Genomic DNA, 27,389 nt, shown 5'->3' on the forward strand with positions numbered 1-27,389 from the left:
TGGGAAAAGCATAGAGGGGGAATCAATGAATTCTAGTTGTATGGGAGATTCACCCTCTCCATGGATTTCCTATTTAACTATTTTGATTAAAAACCATTTGTTAGAAGAGAAGAACTGAGTGCAGTTATAGGTGGACAGATATCAAACTCGAAAAGTCTAGAAATACTGCATCTAGGTGACAATGCAAATTGGTATGTATCAGTGCCTGAAATTTTTGTTCCTACTAACAATAGGGATTTCCAAATGCAGGAAATTGTAAAATCATGGTGGCACTTATGAATATTCTCTAAGCAAACAAGGGATGACAGTGACAAACATTGTAATGGTGTGATGAATCCTTGTGAATAAAAGGAAACATGCCCCTGTTCACATTCCTTCAACTGCAAACCAGATTTCTTCCTTTGTTTGCAGGACAGTATGATTATATGACTGCCTCGGTGTTGTCTTCTACACATTAGCCTCAATAGGAGATGGATTGCAACGGGTGTGCTTGAATCAATCGGTCAGCTTTTGACACCAACATGCCTACACTTTGTGCACAGAACCGGTCACGTTGTATTCAAGTTTTCCAAACACGAATTGTGCCATCAATGGATGATGTTATCATGCAAGCATCCTTTGGATGGTAACTCACACTGGTCACCTAATAAAAAACGAAAAGAAAAAGGTCAGCGAGCTTAAAGTTGGTTTTCCTAAATACCAAAAATCAGTCAGACAACGCATAAAACACATAGTTAGCTTTCAGAAGGCATTCTCCACAAAGCATCGTTAGTTTTCACAGAGCATTCTACTGTTCTACTTATAGAAGTAGTTTCAGGGCTATTGCTGCTGATAACAACAAACAAAAACGGTAATAATTAATGATTTTTGTGTTCTAGTTCTAATGTATAATTTGGACTCTAAGGACAAAAGATTGAGAATCAAACCTTCATTGGTTGAAACGAACAGAGATGATGGTTGAAAGACTGCAGCATTCAGTGTCTGGTTATTGGAGGTAGGACTAAAAGAAGTTTGCATAAAGGAATACAAGAGCATGATGTTTTGTGTGTGTGTCCGTGCGTACATGCACATGCAATAAAAGTCTTTTGTAGAATTTTTAAAATGGTACATAAACTTGAAAACAAATGAACTGACAATAGACATGGTTTCACTCAGTGACTTATGCAACCACAATCTAAACCAAACAAACTACAAGATAAAGAGAAGAAAAGAACAAGAGAAGACACGAGATTTACGTTATGGTTCAGCACTCAGGCCTACGTCCATGGATGAAAGAGGAGCAAGAAATCCACTAGCAAATATGAGAAAATACAAAGGCGACATACAAAACTCTCAAAACCCTAAACCCCAATACACTCGAAACTCTCATAACCAACTCTCAAAAGGGTAAAATCACAAAACTAGATAGGTCCATACTGCGAGGGCCCCCACACATCACAAACCCCATTGAAAATTCCCATTGTACAGTCAACAAAATATTTTTCAGATCTTGTCATGGATCGAAGGAGGTCCAGAATTCAAGACACCCACAATAATTCTTCACCTTGACTTGAATTCCATCAAAATCCTCACACAAACAAGCTTACTCCACCTTCTCCACAAGAGTTCCAAAAGAACTCAACTCCATGAACAATAAACACCAATCAAGTTCAAGCAATGCTTGAACTTGACACTTGGTCAACATGTCAACTAGATTGTCTGCAACATGGTTGTATGTATTGTTATTATACAGAAAATCGATACGATACACACTCGTATCGGCATACGAGTGTGTATCGTATCTGTATCTGTATCATATATATCGTATGATACATGCCCATATAGTATTGTATCGTACGATACAGTGTCGACACACTTAAAAATGGCCAAATCATAATTTTTTCTTTTTGGGTTTTAAATACCTCTTAGAGGGATATTCGCGCACCCTAGGAGTTGTGAGTGTGATTTGGGGGCAGATCCGTGTGCAAGGGAGAGGACTTGCGGTTTGCTCACGCAAGAGTGCATTTTCATTAAAGGAAGTGAGACAAGGTAAAAAATCCTCGTTCTTTGTTTCATTTGTGTATGATTGAAGTAGGAGGGTAAGCTCATTACTTTTTTGATGTTTTTAGAAGATATTACTTTACTTTTAATTTTTTTTATCCTTAATCCCATTTTTTGTGCCCTTAGAACTCAAAATTTGTCCCTAAGTGTGCTATTGAGCATTGTTTTACATATTTGTAATGATTAAATTTAGTAATCCGTGCTCTAAAAAGTTGATGGAGGGTGGAGGTCTCGGAGGATACCTCCTAAAGGATCCTGCATTGAAATATTGTACACCAGTTGACTTGGAGATGTGTTTAAAAGGAATAATGAAGTGCAACTTTTGTGGTTTTGTAATGCATAAAGGATTAGATTTAATGTTATGTTGTGGGGCATAGAAACTCCACCATAAAATTATGTACACATCGTATTCCTACTGATATTCATGTTGAGCTTCTTACTAGTCTTATAGAAGATGATAAAAAAAAAATTGAGTACGTGCAACATTTGCGGAAAAGAAATTGCTAGAGGTGGTTCCTGATTCAGAAGATGAAGATAACCCATCATCATCTCAAGCTACTGAACGATGAAATAAATGAAAGAAATCACTGAGTTGAAGTTTAACACTGAAGAAGACTTTTATTATATGTTTCTGAACTCTAGCTTTATGCCTTTTCATTAGCATGACATTATGTAACTAAAAACTATAACTTGAACTTTTGCAATGAGTTATGAAAACTTTTTGGCTTTTGAATGTATCATTATTTTGTCTTAACCGATTGTATTTGTGGCGATTAGATGTGTGGCTGTTGCACAACCAAATGCATGGTTGTTTAATGTTTAAGAACATATCTATATTTAGTTAATCTTATTACATAAATAAATTATGTTCTTGTATTATACATATATTTTTATTTTTTTAGAATTTTAAAGAATTTTTAATGAAATTTATGATTTTTTACGATATGATACGATACGATACATCTTACTTTGGACCCGATCGATACTAGTTATGATATACTACTTACAACCTTGGTCAGCAGTACCAATCTTCTTCACAAGAATATTACCATGTGCAATAACATCTTAAATGAAATGGTACCTGACATCGATATGCTTTGTCCTCTCATGGTACATTTGGTCTCTAGTCAAGTGAATAGAACTCTTACTATCACAATAAACAATAGTAAACTCTTGACTCAATAACCTCACCAAATATACCTCTCAACCAAATAGTCTTTTTCAATGCCTCAATCACTGTCATATATTCGACCTCTATAGTAGACAAAGCAACTGTAGGTTGTAGAGTAATCTTCCAACCAACTGCACTACTTAAAGAGCACACATGACCAATAAGTGATCTATCAAGACCATCATGCATGATCTGAGTCAACATATCCAACTAGACCATCACTAGTCATCCCAAACTTCAAGTAACCATCTGACGTACCCTTTAAATAACTAAGAATCTATTTCAGTGCATGCCAATGATTTTTCCAGGACACGTCATGTATTTACTCAACACACTAACTGCATGTGAAATGTGAGGTTGTGTGCACACCATAGCATACATAATACTACCAATTGCACTACAATAGGGCACATTTAACATACATTCTACCTATTTATTTGTTTGAGGTGATAAAGCAATTGAAAGTTTGAAATGAGAAGCAAGAAGAGTACCTACATGCTTGGCATCTTTCATGCCAAAATGCTCAAGAACTTTATTAATATATTTCTTCTGTGACAAATATAGCTTTCTTGCCTTACGATCCCTCTTAATTTGCATACCAAGGATCTCCTTGGTTGGTCGCAAATCGTTTATTTCAAACTCATTGCTCAATTGTGTCTTCAACTTCTTAATTTTAGATATGTCCTTCACTGCAATCAACATAAAGAAGCAAATAAAAGAATAAACCATCATGAAGCTTTTGAAGGTAGAACTATCATACTTGTTTCCGCAATAGCTAAAATAGGTCACGGAGGAGTCAAACTTTTTATACCACTACTTGGTGACTGCTTTAATCCATACAAAGATTTCTTCAACATACAAGTTTTTTTTTTCTTCAATCTCAAAGCCTTTAGGTTGATGCATATAAATATGTTCTTCCAAGTCACTATGTAAGAAAGTTGTTTTAACCAAGGCTGTCAGTATTGTATCATTATCCATATCGGTCAGGCCCAAAATAAGATAAGTATCGTATCATAAAAAATCATAATTTTTAATAAAAAAATTCCCTAAAAATCAAGAAAAATAAGAAAAAAAATAGCAAAAATTCTAAAAAAAATCATAACACATAAAACAAACCACACAACTGATAACTGACAATGTAAATAAAAGGCAACTACATAATTTAAACACAATTAAAGCCTTAACAATATTAAATTCACATCCAAGTCATACTAAAATGTCAAGTCATAATTAAACTATTGAGAGTTTATGATAACTAAAAACATCACATGTAACAATGTCTTATCTAAAGTCTAAACTATAAAGATCCTATTTTTTATAGGCCAAAAATTAGGACAAAAAATCTTCATTGTTGCATCCAACTGCTGCGCTACCACCTCTTCATATTCGCATTTTTTTTGGCGAGTGGGTTATCATCATCATTTTTAGAATATGGAATAATGGTTGGAAATCCTTCTTTACATTTTTGCAATCTTCTTGTTTTAATTGATTCTAGTTCAACAATAACATCAACACGAAAAGTGGCAGGAATAGATGGAGAATTGCATGGATGTACTTTTTGACGAAGACATACAATATGTTGCTTAAATTTATGCAACCCACCTCTAATAATAGCACCACAAAACACACATCTCAATGATGACCTTGTTCGTGGTACATCATCCATGCTTTTGCAATATCGCCAAGGAGAATCATCTCTAATGATATAAACGTGAAGACGACATCGAAAGATCTAAAATAAAACATAACCAATTATACCAAATAAAAATATAGACATACATACAAATATTTGACAACAAGTTTACATACACATTACAAACTTTAAGTCCTAGCAGTACGAATATCGACAACTATGACATTCGCCTGCTTGACTAAATATTAAGGAGTCATAGCAGTACGAATGTCGGATTGCGCCCCAAGCACATTTCTAAGAGAAAAAAACACTTAATAGAGCCTTTAGCTCTACTTCCTCTTAAAGAACTCCTTCATCTTCTTTTTGTATCTGCGGCGACACTACTACTAGCACCAGCTACACCTTTCAAAAAAAAACTCAATAAGCAAAGAATAAGATTTTTTTTACTTTAACCCACTTCCTTGAGTAAAAAAATGGTGCAAATGCACTCTTGAGAAAATTGCAAAAACCCCTTTTCCTTGCACACGAATATGCCCCCAAATCACTCTTATGGCGCCTAGGGTGCATAAGTTCCCCTCTAATGGCATCTACATAAATGAGGGAGTCAACCCTTAAGAGGTGTTTAAAACCCAAAACTGTAAAATTATGATCCAGACCCTTTTTTAAGTGCGTTCAGCCCATATCATACGATAAAGGTTGTATCGTATCGTGCGATACTATTTGTATTTGTATTGTACAATACATATATGATACACACTCGTATCACGATACGAATTCGTATCATATCGTTTTCCTTTATAGTAAGGATACATATCGTACCATATCATACGATATGGTACAATACAAACAACCTTGGTTTTAACATCAAATCGCTATAATTCCATATCATACATAGCAACTAAAGCAAACAAAATACGAATAGAGCTATGTTTCACAACAGGAGAGAATACATCATTAAAATCAACTCTTTGCACTTGACTATAGCCCTTTGCAACTAATCGTGCCTTGTATCTTGCATCTTTCAATCATGAGATACCTTTTTTCTTGAAGATGCACAATTTATAGCCCTTCACACCGGATGCATAGCCAAGGAAGATATATTTCTTAATTCTAGGCTCAAGTTTACCTTTATTCACATGAGCATATACAAGACAACCAATTTTTTTTAAACATAAATAGTCAGCAGGGCAACCGGACCATATCTCTTCTGGGGTCTTACAAACTATTATTGTGGAGGGAGATCAATTCACCAAACAACATGACATATTAACAACTTCTACCCAAAAATTTCTTACCTAATCATGCATCAAGCTCTCTTCAATAGGGTTCTGTTCATATATTCTGCAACCCCATTCTATTGTGGTGCTTTCACAACTAAGAGGTGACTAAGAATCCCTTGATTCTTACATAACTCATTAAATTCTTCATTAGAAAATTCCAGACCATTATCAGTTCTGAGCCTCTTGATATACTTTTCAATTTGCTTTTTAAGTAAAGTCTTTCACTGCTTAAATGTCTTAAATACTTCAATTTTGTGCTTGAAAAAGTGAACTCAAACCTTCTTGAAGTAATCATCAATAAGGGTGAGCAAATAACGAGCACCATCTTTGAAAGTAACATGTGCACGTCTCCACAGGTCTGAATGAATATAATCCAAAGTTCCCTTCGTCCTGTGAATTGCAGTACTGAAACTAACATTTTTCTACTTTCCAAAGACAATATTCATAGATCTCCAACTTCCCTGTACTCTGGCCACACAGAAGACCTTTCTTTCTCAGGACAGTCAAGCCTCTCTGACTCATATGACCTAATCTCATATGCCGCAACTTGGTAATATCTGAATCACACAGAGATGATGAAGAAATAGCAGTTGATGCCTTAACATGTATCACTAGTACCATGCAATACATACAGGCTTCCTGCCTTTGATCACAACAAGAACACCTTTATTGATTTTCATGACTCTGCCTTCAGCCGAAAACTTGCATCCATTTGCATCAAAAGTGCCCAAAGAGATAAGGTTCTTCCTTAAAGTCAAAATATATCCAACATCAGTTAGAGTTCAAACTACACCATCATGCATCTTAATTCAAATTGACCCATTACCAATAACTTTACATGAGGCATTGTTTCCCATTAACACAACTCCAGAATCAATAGATTCGAGAACCAGTCCTTATTGGGACACGTGGAATGAGCAACCAGAATCAAGAATCACTCATCCTTAGGTCCACTTTTATCTTCAGTCACTAAGAGAATGTCAGCTTCATCATCTGATTGTGCAATACTAGCTTCTGCAGTGGTGTCATTTTTTTTCTGAACTTTACCATCATCTTTCTGCTGCTTGTTTTTCAACTTAAAGCATTCAGACTTGATGTGCCCTTTCTTATGACAATAGTTACAGGTTAAATTCTTATGTTTCAACTTGGATTTTGACTCATGTTTGCAGTTGTTCACATTTCTCTCCTTAGTCCTCCTAACAACCGAGCTCACTGAACGATCTTCACTTTCATTTAAAGTCAACTCTTTATCAATTTTCTCTTTGCTCATAAACTTGGTCTTAACCTTATATTGTGGGGGATTCCCTTTCATAAAATCATAGTATCTTTGGAATTCTTACACGAGGGAAGCAAAGATAAAAGGGCTTGATCCTCATAATCAATCTCAACATCTATGTTTTTCAACTTCATGATAATAGAACCGAATTCACTAATGTGAGATTTAATGGGTGTGGCTTCAGACATACGAAGTGTATACGGTTGTTGTTTAAAGACCAAACAATTTGTGATGCATTTTGTCAAATACAACTATGTTGACTTATCCCCAAAATCAGCAGCCGTCTTCTTCATAAGAACCTCTTGGAGAATGCCATTCGTCAGACAGAGCTAAATAACAGTTAGGGCATTGTCATCCAATTTGTTCCAATCATCATCGCTCATGGTGGGACTCTTCTTCGCCTTTCCGAACAATGCCTTCTCAATCCGATTTGAGTCAAAATAGCAAGCATCCTCACTTGCCATAAACTGAAGCTCATTACGCCATTGAACTTCTCAATATCACACTTTGTTGTCGACATTGCAGAAGCCCTAGATTGATAAAACCACTATGATACCAAATTGTTATGCAAAATCGAAACAAATCAAACTACAAGATAAAGAGAAGACATGAGATTTATGTGGTTTGGCACTCCGGCATACGTCCACGGGTGGAGGAGCAAGAAATCCACTAGCAAATGCGAGGAAATACAAAGGTGAGATATAGGATTCTCAAAACCTTAATCCCTAATACACTTGAAACTCTCGTACCCAACTCTTAAAAGGAGGTATATATATATATAACAAAGGGCATAAAACCCTAGCAGGTACAAAAGGAAAAAATTACAAAACTAGACAGATCCATACCCCACACACCATAACCATTGAAAATTCCCCTTGTACGGCAAACAGCCCCATCGAACACCCACAACAATGACATTTTTACTTTAGCACAGTATATTCAACTACAACTTTTCCTAACTTCTTTGTTGCATGATCTAACATTCCAGGTTTTGAAGAATTTGAACGGGCATTTGCAGTTTCAACTAACTACAATTGTCGCTGTAATGTTTCACTATAAAAATATGAAAGCGGCGGATATACTTGAACATTCTAATGTTCAAACTCAAACAGGCACATTGTGTGTGTGCAAATATGTGTATGTTTGTGTGGATGCCCATCTAAATTTCTGTGAACATAACACCAATACTGGTTCACTGTCTTCAGAACCATGCATTATTTACAAGTTAGAATCATCAACCTAGTGTAGGAAGCTTTTACTTCTTTAACCATCCAAGCATGAAAACTAAATTATATCAAGAAGAAACAATATTGACATAGATGAAAGGCATCTCTCTCTCTTACACAGAAACACACACACACACACACACACACACACACACACACACACAAAGACAAGCGAGCAATCACATTCATCATCATTATCATAAAACAATAATATTACTAGCAACAAGAATCATACAAAGGAGATTTGGAACCAGAGCAGAGACAGCCAATACACATGCAAAGACATTACTAAATGATGAACAGGTGTGATATGACACATGACACATACACCATGACTCCTTACCACTGAGGCATGTGCACGAAAGCTTGAAATGACAGATGCCTCAACCAGATCCCAAATGAAAATCTTGCCATCCTCAGATCCTCCAGTTACACGAGCATCAGTGTTGGTAAGGCAACAATCCAACTTGTAAGACTGATAAAAAGAAATATAACGATGTCAAAACTGTATGATGAATAGAAATATTTCAGAAAGAAGTGAATTAATAATAATTACCATCAATAACAAATAATAATAATTACCAGCTAACCACCACTGCTGGTCCACATGTAATGTTGAATTTTTAATTGCCAAACCAATTTTACAAGAACCTTAAACTACACATGCCTCCTCTCTGGTAACTACAATGACTATCCAATAAAGCAAGAAGACCAGGTGCCTACCTTCTAAACTGACATGGTAAGGTCCTCCTTGTAGTTGCAACTCTTGATCATGCATCATAAGTACACAAACAAGGCTGTGATGCAGTTACACAGACTTGGAACCTTGCTATCTATGGCATGCGAAAAGCACAGAAAGACAAAAAAGGCCAGGCTGTTTAGATTGGTTTTGGTATATTTCCTTAATAAGGGGTTGAAGGCTTTATTGGGATTAAGAGTGTGATTATATTCAATGGTATATGTCGTGATAAAAGCTGAAGTTGCACCCTAAATTTCTTTTGACATCATCCCTTGATTCTACCTTTTTGTGGTCCAATTTGATAGGTCCATACATGCAACCCACAACCTATCATGCTTGACAAGTTGTCCACCGAGCTGCATAGATTTTCCAAAAGTTTGCAATGACAGAAAGAAATTGAGCATCCAAATGTTGGGTTACAAATAGAAACTAAGATGAGGCTGGATGAATACAATAAAAGGCTTGACCATTCTGGAATGGAATGCATGTTACCTACAGGAAGAATGAAAACCCTTTTGTGGTTTCACTTACCCAAACCCAAGTACACCTTAAGAGAAGTATGATACTAGGATTAATGTTCCTTAAACAAAATTAGGGTCTTGGATTTCTGAACCATGAATAAATCTATGATGAAGCAACAAAGGATGCAAAGTTGGGTGGACTGGATTATTAAGGTCATCCAGATCAAGAATTATGTTGAGGACAAAATATAACATATAGAGAATCTTTACAAGATGCGAGAGAATCGTTTACGGTGGTTTGGACATATTCGGCGAAGGCCTAATGATGCTCCAGTTAGAAGGTTGGAGAAATGGGAAAATATATTAGTTAAAAGAGGTCGGGGTAGGCCTAGGAAGACTTGGATGGAGATGATAGGAAAAGATATGAATGCTTTGAACCTCACCGAGGACATGGCATTGGATAGAAATGATTGGAGGAAAAGGATTCATGTGGAAGACCCCAAATGAATTTCTTTTTTGGTTCATATCGCTGACCCCAATGGTTTTGGGATGAAGGCGTAGTTGTTGTTGTTGTAGAGAATCTTTACAAATGGTACTTATTATCTGAAAGGTTCAACACCAATCTGCATCTGCCAAATAAGAGAGCAGTAACCCACTTCTAGTGGATCAAATAGAAAAACTCAATTCTGTACTGGATCCAAGAAACTTTATCATATATAAAAATATAAAGCAAACTTTGAGTTTTTCCTATCAATTACCTGCATCAACTTGTGAAGGTATCTTCAACAAGATACTAAGATCAAGACCTTAACATTCTTGATAACAAATACGTGCACACATGCACAATAAGAACACTTAGTGCACAAAAAGCACAAATCAATCTCACAAATGCACTAAAAGAATAAAAGGCTTTATTGAATGCTTGGGCTTTGACCCAAAGCCATAAAAATACACAAGGGGAGAGCCCCTTTAAATAGAGGAAGTGGAGGCCTTGGAGGGGCTTCACTTCTAGTCGTTGGAGCCCCTCCAACGGTCACAAATGTGACCATTGGAAGGGGCCCAACGACTAGATGGTGGGCCCCTCCAAGGTACACACTACCTTTTACAAAAAAGAATAAAATAAAATGAAAAAGAAAAAGAAAAATAATTACAAAACATATTAAAAAAAGAATATATTGTAAAAAGACTAAACTACCCCTACAGCTAATCAATAGGAAAATATATATATATTTTATATATATAATAAGTAGATATATATACATATATATAATATATGTATATGTATTACCTTATATATATAAAATATATATATATATTAGATTACATGGTTGATTATATAATTTAACACCCCCCCTCAAACTTAGGGCAGGATGACCAAGAGTTTGCTAAGGAGGAAGTTGAAGCGCGGAGCACACAAGCTTTAGTGAAGAAATCTGCCAACTGATATTCTGACGTGACATATGGAAGGTCAATGACTCCTTTGAGATACGCCTCACGAACATAGTGACAGTCCATCTCTATGTGTTTAGTCCGCTCATGAAAAGTGTGATTTTTCGCAATATAAATTGCACTTTTATTGTCATAACACAGCTTGGTGGGCCCTTCTATTGTGATCCCCATGTCTTCTAGCAATTGATGGATCCATACAATTTCCATGGTAGTGGTCGTCATGGCACGATATTCGGCTTCAGTTGAGGATAGAGAAATTTTTTGTTGCTTCTTACATCTCCATGAAATAAGTGAGTCTCTTAAGAACACACAAAAACCAGTGGTGGAGTGACGGTTATTTGGGTCACCTCCCCAATCAGAGTCAGTATAAACCAGAGTTACCGGAAGTGCCTAGGCAAAAGGGGAAGCGCGAAACGTCGCGCTTCGGAAGCGTGAGGGGAAGCGTCCCCCTTTTTTGGGAAGCGCACTTCCCTTTTATGGGAAGCGCGTCCCCCTTTTATGGGAAACGCGCTTCCCATAAATGGGAAGCGTGCTTCCCCCACGCTTCTCCCTCGCTTCCCCATTTTTTTAATTTTTTCGCTTCCCCCTCGCTTCCGGTTCGCTTCCTAGGTCGCTTCCGGTTCGCTTCCTAGGTCGTTTCCGAGACGGTTCAGAATTTTCTTCTAAGTGGTCCCACGCTTCCCCGCTTCCTAAATTTTTGAAAGTGCCTCGCTTCCCGCTCCCGCTTCCTCGACTGGTAACTCTGGTATAAACAATTAATTTTAAATCAGAAGAAGATGACACAAAAACTCTCTTATTTAGAGTACTATTTATGTATCTTACGACTTGCAAGATGGCACTCATGTGGACTGATGTTGGTGCATGCTGAAAATGGCTTGCAGTATGGACTGCATGAGAGATATTTGATCTGGTAATACTTAGATACATCAATGATCCTACAAGCTGTTTGTAGGGAGTAGGATCTGAAAGAGGAACACCATCATCAATCTTCATTTTAGCTCCTACTATAGCAGGAGTTTCACAAACCTTTTCATCTGTAATACCTGACCTGTCAATGATCTCAAAAGCAAGCTTAGTTTGATATAAGAAATACCCTCTACGAGCGTATGCTACTTCAATACCCAAAAAATAAGTTAGAAAACCCAAATTAAACATTTCAAATTTAGCTTTCAAAATTGATTTTATACTCTTAACCCCGTTAGAATCACTACCAGTGATAAGCATATCATCAACATACAACAGTAAGATCACAATCCCTGCATTGAATTTTCTAACAAACAAAGCAGTGTCAGTAAAACAAGAAATAAAGTCATTTTCTATCATTACAGAATTAAACCTATCATACCAAGCCTCGAGGGCTTATTTTAAACCATAAAGTGTTTTTCGAAGACGAAACACTTTCCCTTTGGGAGTCTCCATTCCTGGTGGAGCATCTATATAAACTTCTTCATTTAGATCTCTATTTAGAAAGACATTTTTAACATCCATTTAATAAATGTCCCACTTGTTGATTGAGGCAACAGTTATAAGACATCAGACAGTGACCATTCGAGCTACAGGAGCAAAGGTTTCCTCATAGTCAATCACATATTCTTGACTATATCCCTTTGCAACCAATCGAGCTTTATATCTCTCAAGAGATCTATCACTCTTAGTCTTAACCTTAAATACCCATCTACACCCTATTGTTTTTTTACCTTTAGGAAGATCTTGAAATTCTCACGTTTTGGCTCTTCTCAGAGCTCCGAGTTCATTTTCCATTGCTACTATCCATTCAGGGCACTTACGTGCTTCCTCAAAGTTTTTAGGTTCTATGTAAGAATGAATGACACTAAGACAGGCTCTATATTTAGGTGAAAATGAGTCATATGAGATGAACCTAGAGGGAGTTGTTCTACTTCTTTCGGTTCTATGAAGGTTCTCCTCACTTTGAGGAACAATCCTACTATCATCATCATATCTTTCAAGAACACTTCTAAAGGTGTTTCTATCTCTATGAATATAGGTGATGGGATCTCTAGGTGGTCCTTTATCAATATGTTGATGAGATGGGGAGATCAGATGAATGATTTCCTCAGTATCAATATCACTTGAGTCATTCTTATTTGACTCATCATCACTAGTATCAACGTCTTTAGCTAGTAGATCAATAGAAAGGAATAATCTACATTCTCATCATGAGATTCAAGACCTTCGAAGCCACTAAGATTTTCCAAAAAACTCACATTTCTGGAAACATACAATTTGTCATTCTTAACATCATAACAACGAAAACCCTTTTGGGTTTCAGAATAACCAAGAAAGGTACAAGGAATGGCCTTTGGAGAAAGTTTGTCATTTTTATCAGTAAAGACAAAACATTTACATCCAAAAACCCTTAACTTGCTATAATCAGGTTCTTTTTCGTATAATTTTTCAAATGAGAAAATCTTGTTTAAGTTTTTTGATGAAAGTATATTTATGAGATATACTGAAATAAGAGCTGCCTCAGCCTAGAGTTTCTTTAGAATATTTTACAAAATGAGCAAGGTTCTAGTTGTTTCAATGATATGCCTATGCTTTCGTTTAGCTAACCCATTTTGTTAAGAAGTTTTTGGACAAGATTTTTTATGGAGAATACCAAAACTTTCAATATAACTTTTGAATTCATTTGAAAGGTATTCACCTCCGGGAGTCAGACCTAAGAATTTTTAAACTTCTATTGAATTGATTTAAAATCATCATATGAAAAGTTTTAAATGTTGAAAAAACTTCATTTTATGTTTAAGAAAGTATATCCAACAAAACCTAGTGTAATCGTCTATGAAAATCACATAATATGAGAATCCTCCTTTAGATATCACAGGAGCCAGACCCCATACATCGGAATGAACAATTTTAAAGGGTTTTGTCGTAAACATGGATCTTTGAGTAAAAGTTAGACTTTTCATCTTCCCAAGAATACATTCATTACATAAAAAATCTCATTTACAAAGATGTTTAATAAAAAGCAAGTAAGAGATTTTAACAATGTTGGGATGTCCCAATCTCTTATGCCATACATGAATATCCTTGTTTTGAACAACATTACAAAATTGATTCTTGGAAACTTGGAGAAAATCAACGTAGTAGAGGTCTCCTCTCCTAAAGCCTTCTCCAATCAACCTCCCGGATCGACGATTCTGTATCCAATATTTATTAGACGAGAATTTTATATCGCAACCATGGTCCGAAAGTAAATTTAAATTTAATTTTGGTATAAGACAAATTTTTGGAACAAAGAAAACTTGTTTTTCAAAATTGCCTATTCCTTTAATTTCAAGAGGTGTTCCATCCGCCGTTGAGACAAAAGATGGAAGAGTATTTTTAGAAAAATCGAAAAGAGAACAAACACTTGGAGTCATGCGGAAAGATGCACCGGAATCTAAAAACCAAGATATCTTACCGGGAGGAGAAGAAGTTGACATAACGGCTCCGGAAATGCCTCCCTTGAGAAGAAGTTGTAAAGCTTCCATTATTTGTTGAAGAGAAAGAGACCCATTTGATGATGATGGTCGTTCCTTCGGTTGGGATGTCATAGCCATCGTAATTATTTTTTTTTCATTTAGGGCAAATGGGTTTGATATGCCCCGGTTCTTTACAAAAATGACAATTTAATTTGCTATAGTCTCTTTTGCCATATCGATCATTTCCTCATTGACCTTGATTCTTGAAGTGAGGAGGTTTGTAGGCCTTCACATTATTCCCCGATCTTGACACGGCATTTACCCCTTCATAATCTTCTTGAGTAGAAGAGGTAGCAAGAATGCTAGGATTACTCTTAATAATCCCCATACGTGTTTCCTCACCACTTAACTTAGTGATTACGTCTTCAATTGAGGGAGATGTGAAGGCGGAGAGAAGGGAGGACCGAATTTGTTCAAATTCGGGTCTAAGTCCATTTAGAAAATTGAAGAATCGATCTTCCTCTAGTTGTTTGTGTCTTAATTCGATCGCTTTTCCACTCCATTTTGGTTCAAGCATAGATAGCTCGTCCCAAATAGAAGATAATTCGGCAAAGTATTCCCGAATAGTCATCTCATTTTGTTGGAGGGTCAATGCCCTTTTTTTTGGAGATTGTACTTGTGTGACGAATCTCTTGAAGTATACATTTTCTCAAGATATAACCAAGCTTTGAAAGCTTTTTTGAACTTAATGATGTTGACATTTATCTTGGTTTCAACGGATGAAAAAATCCAAGACAAGATCTTGATGTTTTTCATCTCCCATTCGTCATGCTTTTTTGAATACTCTTCAAGAGCCCTTTGTCTTTCTTCCCCTTCAAGGATCTTAATTGTTAAAACATATGTAATAATACCATAATACCCGATAGGGGTATTATGGTCATTTCACAAAGTACCCCATAGGGGTACTTATTTTGTTTCTCGTATTTCACTATTTTTTATTTTTCTTTTTATTTTTATTTTTGTATTTTTTGGATACCGAAAAGGGGCCCCACAATGGAGTCGTTGGGGCCCCCAATGGTCACATATGTGACCGTTGGGGGCTCCCAACGACTCTATTGGGAGCCCCTTTGGTCTCCTCTTCTTATAAATAGGGGGAACCCCCCATGTATGTTGAATTGCTCTTGAGAGCTCCTCTTTAATAATAGTGATATTATTTTTCATGTGTGTAGCCTTTTTTTATAAGGCCCTTTGTATATCCCTTAGTGGATTTTCTCTCTTGTGCTTGTTGCATTTGTCCGTGTGGGACATAGTGAATGCTTTAGCATTCTTGGTTTCTTCCGCTTATTTCATTACATGGTATCAGAGCCATAAGATCTTCTAAAGGTAAAATCTTGTCTCTCTCTACTTCCTTTCTTTCTCACATCTTCCTTGTGTAGCAATGGAAGTCAAGATCGATCTATCATTCAAACTCAATGGAAAAAATTACATGATGTGGGCATCCGCAATGGAGAATAATCTCAAAGGCAAGAAGCTTTGGGGTTATGTAATGGGAACCGTTCCGGAACCCCAACTTAAGCTCACAAAGATGGAAGGAGATCAAGAGAAAGCACTTGAAGGCGATGCTCGTCTCAAGGCCATTGAAGATTATAATCATCAAATGGAAGATTGGGAGAGCAACCATGCAAAAATCCTTGCATGGTTTATGAATAATGTCGAACTTAAGGTATGTGCAAATATTGCAAAATTCCGCCGGGCAAATGAAGCTTGGTTTTTTATGAAGGGTATGTTTACCCAAAAGGATCTTGCAAGAGCTTATTTCTTGCAAGAAAAAGTAAGAACCACAAAACAAGGCGACATGAGCATACAAGATTACTATAGTGCTCTAAATCCTTTGTGGGATGAATTGGCTCTTTTAGAGCCTAAATGGGTATCTATGGAGGATGTGGTTCTAAGACAAAAACAAATGGAACAAGATAGATTGTTTCAATTTTTATTTGGGCTTCGTCCCGAATTTGAACAAGTGAGATCCTCACTTCTCCATAGATCCACGTTTCCTCCCTTAGAAGAAGCTATTGCCGAGATTACTCAAGAAGAGACTAGGCATAGCATGGGTAAAAGCATAGAGGAAGTTCTTGCCGTATCTAAACCCGGCAATCATGTTAAAACATACAAACCACCTCATTTTGGTAAGCAAGGGAGTGGTGGAAGAAAAATGATTATATGTCACCATTGTTATGAGCCGGGACATATTAAACCCGTTTGCCCAAAGCTAAATGGGGCATTCAAGCCAAAGGTGGCTTCCGTTGAAGAATCCACCACCAAAGAAGATGACGGCAAGAACGGGGATCTCAAAGACACTCTTGGACAAATCTCCTTGGCTCTTCAACAAATCTTAAAGGTCACTTCTTCCACCTCCGGTGCCGCCATTGCCTCATCATCACCTCCCGGTACGTACTCTTGGATTTTAGATTCCGGAGCTTCTTTTCACATGACCCCTCATGAAAATGCATTAACCAATGTGCACACCAATTCAAAAATGTCTTGTGTCTCTACGGCCGATGGAACTTTTCTCAAAATAAATGGTGTTGGAACTCTTGATTCTAAAAATGTTCAAAATTTCCTTGTTCCAAAAGTTAGAATAGTTCCAAAACTAAATCTTAACCTCTTTTCCGTTTCTCAAATAGCCGACCATGGATGTGAAATATCTTTCTCATCCCAAGGGTGCTTTGTGCAGGATCTCCGGTCCGGGAAGCGGATTGGGCAAGGCCATAGGAAGGGAGACCTTTATTTTATGGATAATTTAATGCTTCCAAATACCTCATTTTGTACTTATGTCCAAGACAAAAATATTGAAACTTGGCATAAAAGGCTTGGACATCCAAGTTACTCTAAAATGTATCTTTTTCCTTTTGGACACAAGTTTTGTAAAGAAAAAGATATCAATTGCAAAGATTGCATTTTTGGCAAAATGAAGTCTACTCCTTTTCCTATTAGATCCTTTGTGACAACAAGACCTTTTGAATTGGTGCATTCCGATGTTTTGGGGCCATCTCCGGTTCTATCTAAAGGTGGTTATTCATATTATGTTACTTTTATTGATGATTATACTAGATATGTATGGATTTATTTTCTTAACTTTAAATCGGAAGTTTTTAACTTCTTTAAAGAATTCCATGCAAAAATTCAAAATCAATTTCAAAGTCAAATATCCATTCTTAGATCCGATTCGGGTGGAGAATACTTATCAAATGATTTTCAAGCATATCTAAAACAACATGGCATTTGTCATCAAAAATCTTGCCCAAGAACTCCTCAACAAAACGGTCTAGCGGAAAGAAAACATAGGCATATTTTGGAAACCACTAGATCCTTACTCATTTCTAAAAATATTCCTAAAAATTTTTGGGCCGAAGCCGTGTTAACCTCCACCTATTTAATCAATAGGATGCCATCTTCAAAATTGAATAATATCTCTCCTTATGAAAAACTTTTTAATATGACACCCGACTACAATCGTCTTCGGATTTTTGGGTGTAAATGCTTTGTTCTTTTACATAAAAGAGATAAATTGTCACCTAAAGCAATAAAATGTGTATTTTTAGGATATGGTGAAAATCAAAAAGGCTATAGATGCTTTGATCATAAAAACAATAAGTTATTTGTCTCCAAAGATGTAAACTTTTTAGAAGATGAAAATGGATTTGACATATTGGAAAAATCAAATGAAATTGATTATATGTTTATCAATGATCTTTTAGAAGATTCAAATGATGACTCTTTGAGTCATCCGGAAATTTTAGAAAATACTCATGATTCTCATGATGATGATGTATCACCAACTAATGGTGACAATCTCCAAGTATACACTCGGCGTGAGGAAGCCCAACCTATTAGTGCTTTAGAAAAATTCTTGCGGCTTAATGAACCCCTAGAAGAAACCTCCCTTAGGCGTTCTTCTAGAGAATCAATTCCACCTAATAGGTTTGTCTCATATGAAACTCTTTCACCTAAATATAGAGCTTGTCTAATAACCTTGCATTCTTACTATGAACCCTCCCATTATAATCAAGCAAAAAGTATACCTCATTGGGTTGAAGCAATGAAAGTTGAACTAGATGCTTTAAATAAAGCTAAAACTTGGGAAATAGTTCACCTTCCTCCAAATAAGAAAGCTATAGGATGTCGATGGGTCTACAAAGTCAAAACAAAAAGTGATGGTTCCCTAGAGCGCTATAAAGCTAGATTAGTTGCTAAGGGATACTCACAAGAATATGGCATCGATTATAAGGAGACTTTTGCTCCCGTGGCTCGCATGACAAGCGTTAGAACTTTAATTGCGGTAGCATCATCTAAGAAATGACCTATATTCCAATTAGATGTTAAAAATGCCTTTCTTAATGGTCAGTTGAATGAAGAAGTATATATGGATCCTCCGCCGGGAATCAGTGTTAACCAAGGTCAAACCCTTCGGTTATTAAAAGCCTTATATGGTCTTAAACAAGCCCCTAAGGCTTGGTATGATAGATTTAGTGCTATCATGTTACAATTGGGATTTCGCTCATGTTATACTGACACTGCTCTTTTTGTTAAAAATGCAGGTAATAGTATCATCATCCTTCTGCTTTATGTTGATGATATGATCATCACTGGCAATGATGAAAGCGGTATTCTTAAAGTTAAAAATATGTTAAAACATAATTTTGATATGTCTGATCTGGGTTTTCTCAGGTACTTTCTTGGCATAGAAGTTGCATACTCTCCTCGAGGGTATATACTGTCACAGATGAAGCTTGCTGCAGACATATGCTCCAAATCTGGGATTTCAGATGATAAAAAGGTGGAGACTCCCGAGGTTATCAATGCTAAACTACGACTGGAGGATGGAGTTCTGCTGGACGATCCTACGCCCTACAGGCAACTCATAGGCTCCCTCACCTATCTGACTATCACCAGGCCCGATATTGCTCATGTTGTGCACTCTGCAAGCCAATTTCAGCATGCTCCTACATCTGTGCATATGAGTGCTGTGCTCCGGATCATTCGATATATTAAAAATACTTTGACTAAAGGGCTATTCCTATCCTCAATCTCTTCCTTAGATTTACTAGCTTATACTGATGCTGACTGGGGAGGAAACCCAAATGATCGAATCTCAACAAATGGGTTTTGTGTATTCCTAGGAGATTCGCTAATTGCTTGGAGGTGCAAGAAACAGCAGAAAGTCTCATTGTCTTCTACTGAAGCAGAATACAGGGCTATGGCAACCACTACATGGAGCTGGTGTGGCTTCGAAGTCTTCTTCGAGATATGGGAGTCGAAATTACCGGGGCTTCGAAGCTTTGTTGCGACAACAAAAGTGCTATCTACATTGCCAGCAACCACACTTTCCATGAGAGGACGAAACATATTGAAATGGATTGTCATTATGTACGTGATGAATATCTTCGTGGGACAGTAACACTGCCATATGTCACTTCAGAATATCAACTTGCTGATTTCTTCACCAAAGCCCTGCCTGCTCCTCGCTTCTTGTTCCTCCTTGGCAAACTTTCGGTCATTCCCCCGTAAAGTTTGAGGGGGGGTGTTAAAACATATGTAATAATACCATAATACCCGATAGGGGTATTATGGTCATTTCACAAAGTACCCCATAGGGGTACTTATTTTGTTTCTCGTATTTCACTATTTTTTATTTTTATTTTTATTTTTATTTTTGTATTTTTTGGATACCGAAAAGGGGCCCCACAATGGAGTCGTTGGGGCCCCCAACGGTCACATATGTGACCGTTGGGGGCTCCCAACGACTCTATTGGGAGCCCCTTTGGTCTCCTCTTCTTATAAATAGGGGGAACCCCCCATGTATGTTGAATTGCTCTTGAGAGCTCCTCTTCAATAATAGTGATATTATTTTTCATGTGTGTAGCCTTTTTTTATAAGGCCCTTTGTATATCCCTTAGTGGATTTTCTCTCTTGTGCTTGTTGCATTTGTCCGTGTGGGACATAGTGAATGCTTTAGCATTCTTGGTTTCTTCCGCTTATTTCATTACACTTAATATCCCCATTTTCAATGATTGTAATTTTTGGTTCGGGTTTCGGTATCGAACCATGAACATACCCCCAAAGCCCCTTTCCATTAATATGGGCTTCCATATTACTGGCCCAAACATGATAATTTGAACCATTAAGTTTAAACCCAAGGGAGAAGTGAGAGTCCTTTTCGCCCATTAGAGAGGATAGAAGTTGAAAAATAACACGTACCTCAAAAGATTTTCAAGTCTTTCTTGACAAAAGAAGCTTCTAAAATATTGTCCAAAGAAGATGATCCACTTCAAACTTCAATAGCTTGAAGGCATGTTTTTCGAGATACTCAAAAAAATGAAGAAATGCACGATTCTCCTTCAACGAGGCGCTGATACCATGTGAAAGTATCTTCAACAAGATACTAAGATTAAGACCTTAATATTCTTGATAATAAATATGTGCACACATGCACAATAAGAACACTTAGAACACTTGTGCACAAAAAGCACAAATCAATCTCACAAATGCACTAAAAGAATAAAAGGCTTTATTGAATGCTTGGGCTTTGACCCAAAGCCATAAAAATACACAAGGGGAGAGCCCCTTTAAATAGAGGAAGTGGAGGCCTTGGAGGGGCTCCACTTCTAGTCGTTGGAGCCCCTCCAACGGTCACAAATGTGACAGTTGGAAGGGGCCCAACGACTAGATGGTGGGCCCATCCAAGGTACACACTACCTTTTACAAAAAAGAATAAAATAAAATGAAAAAGAAAAAGAATAATAATTACAAAACATATTCAAAAAAGAATATGTTGTAAAAAGACTAAACTACCCCTACGGCTAATCAATAGGAAAATATATATATTTTATATATATAATAAGTAGATACATATACATATATATAATATATGTATATGTATTACCTTATATATATATATATATATAATATATATATATTAGATTACATGGTTGATTACATAATTTAACACAACTATGTATAAAAAATAATACCAATTACATTGAGATTGAGGTGAGACTTCATACACCAACACGGTGAAAAACTCTATGACTGGCTACAACATTGCCAGAGTCCATAATCACAAATATTGGTCTGGGCTATATCTTGGCAAGGAAATTTCTTGAGTTAATATAGGTTTAATTTAAAAATCACGAAAAATATTGGTGCTTAAAAATATATAAAAATAGTAGAAATAAGTAACAATAGAACATGTTTAAATAATAAAATACACATATAATATTAGAGAGAAGAAAAACATATTTAAGATATAGAAAAGAAGTAAAAAAGTAAAATTAACTGATAATATCATGACATTCTTGCGATAATATCATGATATTATCACGATATCATTGTGATATATATATAAATTCATGATATTTGCAAAATATAAAGGGATTTATACTTTCATATTGTTTGATCAATTTACAATGATATTATTGTGATATTTTTAAAATATTGCCAATATATGTGACTGCCAGAGTCTTTGAGACCTAGATTCATTCCAACAAAAATAGAGTCCTGGTTTAAGGGCTCAAGATGAGACAATGCCAGAATGGCTCCTCTGTATTAAGATATTTAATCATAGATATATGGATATCATAAAACTATTATACAATGTAACTTCATGTAAGTCGATGTAGGGAGAAGTTTGATTGGTCCAAATCTATGTCACAGGGATTCGGCTAGGAGGGTGCCGCACCCGCGTCGACGCGACTCGACGCGGGTGCGGGTGCCGCACCGGGTGCGGTCAACTCGATCCTGGGTGCGTTGACCGCACCCAGGATCATTAATGTCCATTTTTTAAAAAAAAAAATTGCCCAAATGGGCTTCGAAATTTTTTTAAAAAAACTTTATGCTAGTCTGTCAGCTGCTGACAGACTAGCATAAAGCAAGTTTTTCACGCACAGCTGCTGACAGCAGTTGTCAGCTGTGCTGTCAGCACAGCTGCTGACAGCAGCTGACAGCTGCAAAGTTTAAAAAAAAAACCCCGCCTATTCCCCAACCCCCTTTATATATATATATATATTACTTATATATATATATATATTACTTATTACATGTTTGCCCCTGCCGCACCCCCGCACCCGGGCTTTTTGGAAGTGCCGAATCCCCGAACCGCACCCGCACCCGCACCCATGTGACATAGGTCCAAATCCAACATCTTAAAAATAAGGGCTACTTACAAGGCAAATGTTTGAAATGTCATATTTGAAGATGGTAAAAAATGGTGTCAAAAGAAATGGTTGAAAGTTGAGTTTTAAAGGCATAATAAAAAATTGCTTTAAATCGAATATGACCATGGATACTGCATGAACACGTGGTGATGTCTAGTATGGTTCTTGATTGGTGGTTCCTGCATGAGGTATTATGTGACATGGTGCTGATCTATGTCACATGGGTGCGGGTGCGGGTGCGACACGGGTGCGGCACAATTTTAAAATTTTTGGACACGGGGACTCGGCAAAAAATATATATATATATATATATATATATATATATATATATATATATATATATATATATATATATATATATATATTTAAAATGCCACAACTGACAGCACAGTCTGTGTGTCTGTGCACAGTCACAGACTGTGACTGTGACTGTGCACAGTCACAGGCACAGCACTGTGCACAGTCACAGACTGTACTGTGCACAGTCACAGACTGCACTGTGCACAGTCTGTGACTGTGCACTGTGCACAGTCTGTGACTGTGCACTGTGCACAGTCTGTGACTGTGCACACTCACAGTTACGCAGCACAGTCACAGTCTGCACTGTGCCTTTTTTAATATATATTTTTTTAAATAAAAAATATAAAAAAATAGTTTTTTAGGGACATTTTTTGACTCGGTCAAAGTTGACCGAGTCCAAAATGTGGACGGACTCGGCCTGGACTCGTTGACCGAGTCCGACTCGGCGTTGACCGAGTCCGGGCCGAGTCCGAAGCCGCACCCGAGTCCGCACCCGTGTCGGGGCGTGTCGACTCGGGTGCGGCACCTCCTTAGCCGAGTCCGTGTGACATAGGTGTTGATGCTCACTGCTTGCATCTTATCAGATAGGTAATGGCGATTAATCGTGAACATATCAAAAAAGTTTGAAAACAGAATTACATACACCAACCTTGCAAATATGACCTTTGTATTCTTGCAAAAGTTCCCCCGTTGACCTGCCACGAACCGGCATAAGAAACAAGACACTGAAAGGTTCAGCAGAAACAGCCTTTAAAATCACACAATTACCTGTCCAGGAGGCGCAGAGTAGAATCCAAGCAACTAGCTAACACACAGTTACCATCATTTGATATTGAAATACAGTTTACGGGCTGTCCCAGCTCATCAACGATCTCCCTGATTTACAGCCAAACAAACATATTATTGGGAAGAGTTTGTAGAGGAAAATGCAAGAGATAATTCATATCATCAGTAAATCATGTTGCAAATGCCAGAAAAGACTTGCAAGATTAGAGAAAAGAGTCAATTAGAGTCACCATTTAGAAGCTACGTACCTACCAGAATGTCAAAAGTGCGAACAGTTCCATCAACACTTCCAGAAATGATTTCAGTCTTAGTTAGGCAAAGAGACATCACACTGTCTGAAAATGTGTCAATAATCTGACACAACAATTACAAGAGGAAAGAAACACAATCAAATCAGACAAAAGGGCACTACTATTCATGCTTCAACCTCTAAGAATGAATTCCTACCTGGACTGGTTCGGTACTTTGAGACCTACAATCCCATGCCCTTATTGAACGATCATAGCCAGCTGATATTACTAAAGCTCCATACTCATTGAACTTGACAGCATTTACCTGTGATGCATAAAAATATAGATTTTTTTGTGAATAAAGTCACCGGGGAACATACATCTGTGAAAATATCTTCAAGAAGATCAAGTTCAAAAGACTTGATTAACCCACTATATTCACAACGGAAAATATGTGCACAAAGGCACCAAACAGGACTCACAAAAGAGCACAAATGCACAAAGGCATAAAAAATATCTTTTATTGAGAGAGAGCTTTGCAAAAAGCTTAAGAATTACACGGGGCAATGCCCCTTATTTATAGAGAAAATGGGACCCAAGGAGGGGCTCCTATAGGGACGTTGGATCCCCTCCAACGTCTCTATGGTGGAACCCTCCTATAATACAATAACAAAAAGAAAAAAAGAAAAAGAGGAAAAAGAAGAAAAGCATATTCAAATGAATATGCGTGTTTCATGTGAAAAGACTATTTTACACCTAGTAGGTATTACAATATATATATATATATATATATATATATAGTTACAATTTAACACCCCCACCACCCCCACCCCCACCCCCACCCTTTCAAACTTACGGTGCAATGACTGAAAGTTTGCCAAGAAGAAAAATGAATCTAAGAGAACAGAGCGCTTTGGTAAAAAAGTCAGCCAGTTGATATTCTTATGTTACATAAGATAGATCTATAACTTTCTTCAGATATTGTTCTCTAACATAGTAGCAGTCCATCTCGATATGCTTCATGCTCTCATGAAACATGTGATTCTTGGCAATATATATCGCACTCTTGTTATCACAACACAACTTCGTGGGTCCTTGAACATGAACCCCCATATCTTCCAACAACTGGCAAATCCAAACAATCTCCATGGTTGTAGTTGTCATGGCTTGGTATTCGGCCTCAGTAGATGACATGGACACCTTTTGTTGCTTCTTTTATCTTAAAAAAAACTAATAATTCACCTAAGAACACACAAAAACCAGTGGTGGAGTGACAGTTATTTGGATCACCTTCCCAATCAGAGTCAGTATAAGCAATTAGATTTAACTCAGAAGATGAAGATAGAAATACTCTCTTATTTATAGATTTCTTTATATATCTGATAATTCGAAGAATTGCACTCATATGAATTAATGTAGGAGCATATTAGAATTGACTTGCAACATGTACAACATATGAAATATCAAGTCTAGTGATGCTAAGATACATCAAAGATCCAACAAGTTGTCTGTATGGAGTGAGATCTTTTAGAAGAACCCCATCATCAATCTTTAACTTTGTTCCTACCACTTCAGGAGTTTTACAAATTTTATCGTCTGTAATTCCTGATGAGTCAATAATCTCATATGCAAGTTTAGTTTGAGATAAAAAATAACCCTGTGAGAGTAGGCAACTTCTATGCCTAAAAAGTATGTCAAAAATCCTAAGTCTATCATTTCAAAAATTTTCTTTAATATAGACTTGGTACTCTTAATTCCTTTAGCATCGTCACCTGTAATTAACATATCATCAACATATAATAATAAAATCACGATTCCTGCATTGAATTTCTTGACAAACAAGGCACTGTTAGTAATAACATGAAGTAAAACCATTTTCTATTATCAAGTTATTAAACCGATCATAGCAAGCCTTGGGAGATTGTTTTAAACCATAAAGAGCTTTCCGCAGACAAAGAACTTTACCTTTAGGAACATCCATGCCTAGAGGAACATCCATATAGACTTCTTCATTTAGGTCACTATTTAGAAAGGCATTTTTAATATCCATTTGATATATGTTCCATTTTCTAATTGAGGCAATAGTAATAATACACCTAACAATGACTATACGTGCAACGGGAACAAAAGTTTCATCGTAGTCTATTTTATATTCTTGACTATACCCTTTGGGAACTAGATGGGTTTTATTATTTTATACCTTTCAAGAGACCCATCATTCTTGGTCTTGACCTTAAAAAGCCACCTATATCCTATTGTCTTTTTTCCACTAGGTAGATCATGAAATTCCTAAGATTTACCCTTTCTAAGAGCTCTAAGTTCATTATCCATGGCTTCCCTCCATTCTACAATTTTCTTAGCTTCTTCAAAGTTTTTAGGTTTCACATATGAATGAATGGCACTAAGGCATGCTCTATGTTTAGGTGAAAAAGATTCATAGGATATAAATCTAGAAGGAATTCTTCTAGCTCTTTTGGTCCTATGAGAATTTAAATTATTTGTGGAGGTAGGCTCACTAGTTTCACTATATTTCTCAATCGCACTTTTAAAAATATTTCTATCTCTATGTATATAGGTGATAGGATTAATAGATGTTCCTACTTCGGTAGGTTGTTCAAAAGATTGATAAGGAGAGTTGTTATTTTCTTTTATATTTTCATCATCACTAAGAGCATTGTATAGTATTTCATCATCACTAGAAACATCATCATTTATAGATAACAACTCAAACAAAAATGAGTAATCCATATTATCTCTATGAGGTTCACATTCGTCAAAACCACTAACATTTTATAAAAATGTTACGTTTTTAGAAACATATAATTTATCATTTTTAATATCATAGTACCTAAAACCTTTTTGTGTTTCGAAATATCCAAGAAATGCATACGAAATAACTTTTGGTGAGAGTTTATCATTTTTGTCAGTAAGAAGAAAACATTTGCATAAAAAAACTCTCAATCTATCGTAGTCAGGTTCTTTTTTATATAAAATTTCAAAAGGTGAGATCTTATTTAAAATTTTTGAAAGAAGACGATTTATAAGATAAACGGATGCAGAGCCGCCTTGGCCCAAAATCTTTTAAGAATATTTTGAGAAATAAACAAAATTCTAGTGGTTTCAATTATATGTCTATGTTTTCTTTCGACTAGACTATTTT

At 36.5% G+C, this 27,389-nt stretch overlaps 1 protein-coding gene across 1 annotated transcript in view; it reads right to left on the reverse strand.

Annotated features, from left to right (window-relative positions):
• Nucleotides 1–257: 257 nt before the first annotated feature.
• The window catches only part of LOC149816961 (uncharacterized), a 32,046-nt gene continuing 4,914 nt past the window's right edge, over nucleotides 258–27,389 (reverse strand). The window contains exons 4-9 of the mRNA XM_089986993.1: nucleotides 24,447–24,554; nucleotides 24,244–24,353; nucleotides 23,982–24,089; nucleotides 23,863–23,908; nucleotides 8,970–9,101; nucleotides 258–643 (exon numbers count right to left, since the gene is read on the reverse strand). Of these exons, the coding sequence (XP_089843119.1) occupies nucleotides 560–643; nucleotides 8,970–9,101; nucleotides 23,863–23,908; nucleotides 23,982–24,089; nucleotides 24,244–24,353; nucleotides 24,447–24,554 (588 nt within the window). The 3' untranslated portion in view covers nucleotides 258–559. The remainder of the gene's footprint in view (nucleotides 644–8,969; nucleotides 9,102–23,862; nucleotides 23,909–23,981; nucleotides 24,090–24,243; nucleotides 24,354–24,446; nucleotides 24,555–27,389) is intronic.

Source organism: Nuphar pumila, chromosome 14, assembly GCF_984573655.1.
Source record: "Nuphar pumila chromosome 14, dmNupPumi1.hap1.1, whole genome shotgun sequence".
NCBI classification, from domain to species: domain Eukaryota; kingdom Viridiplantae; phylum Streptophyta; class Magnoliopsida; order Nymphaeales; family Nymphaeaceae; genus Nuphar; species Nuphar pumila.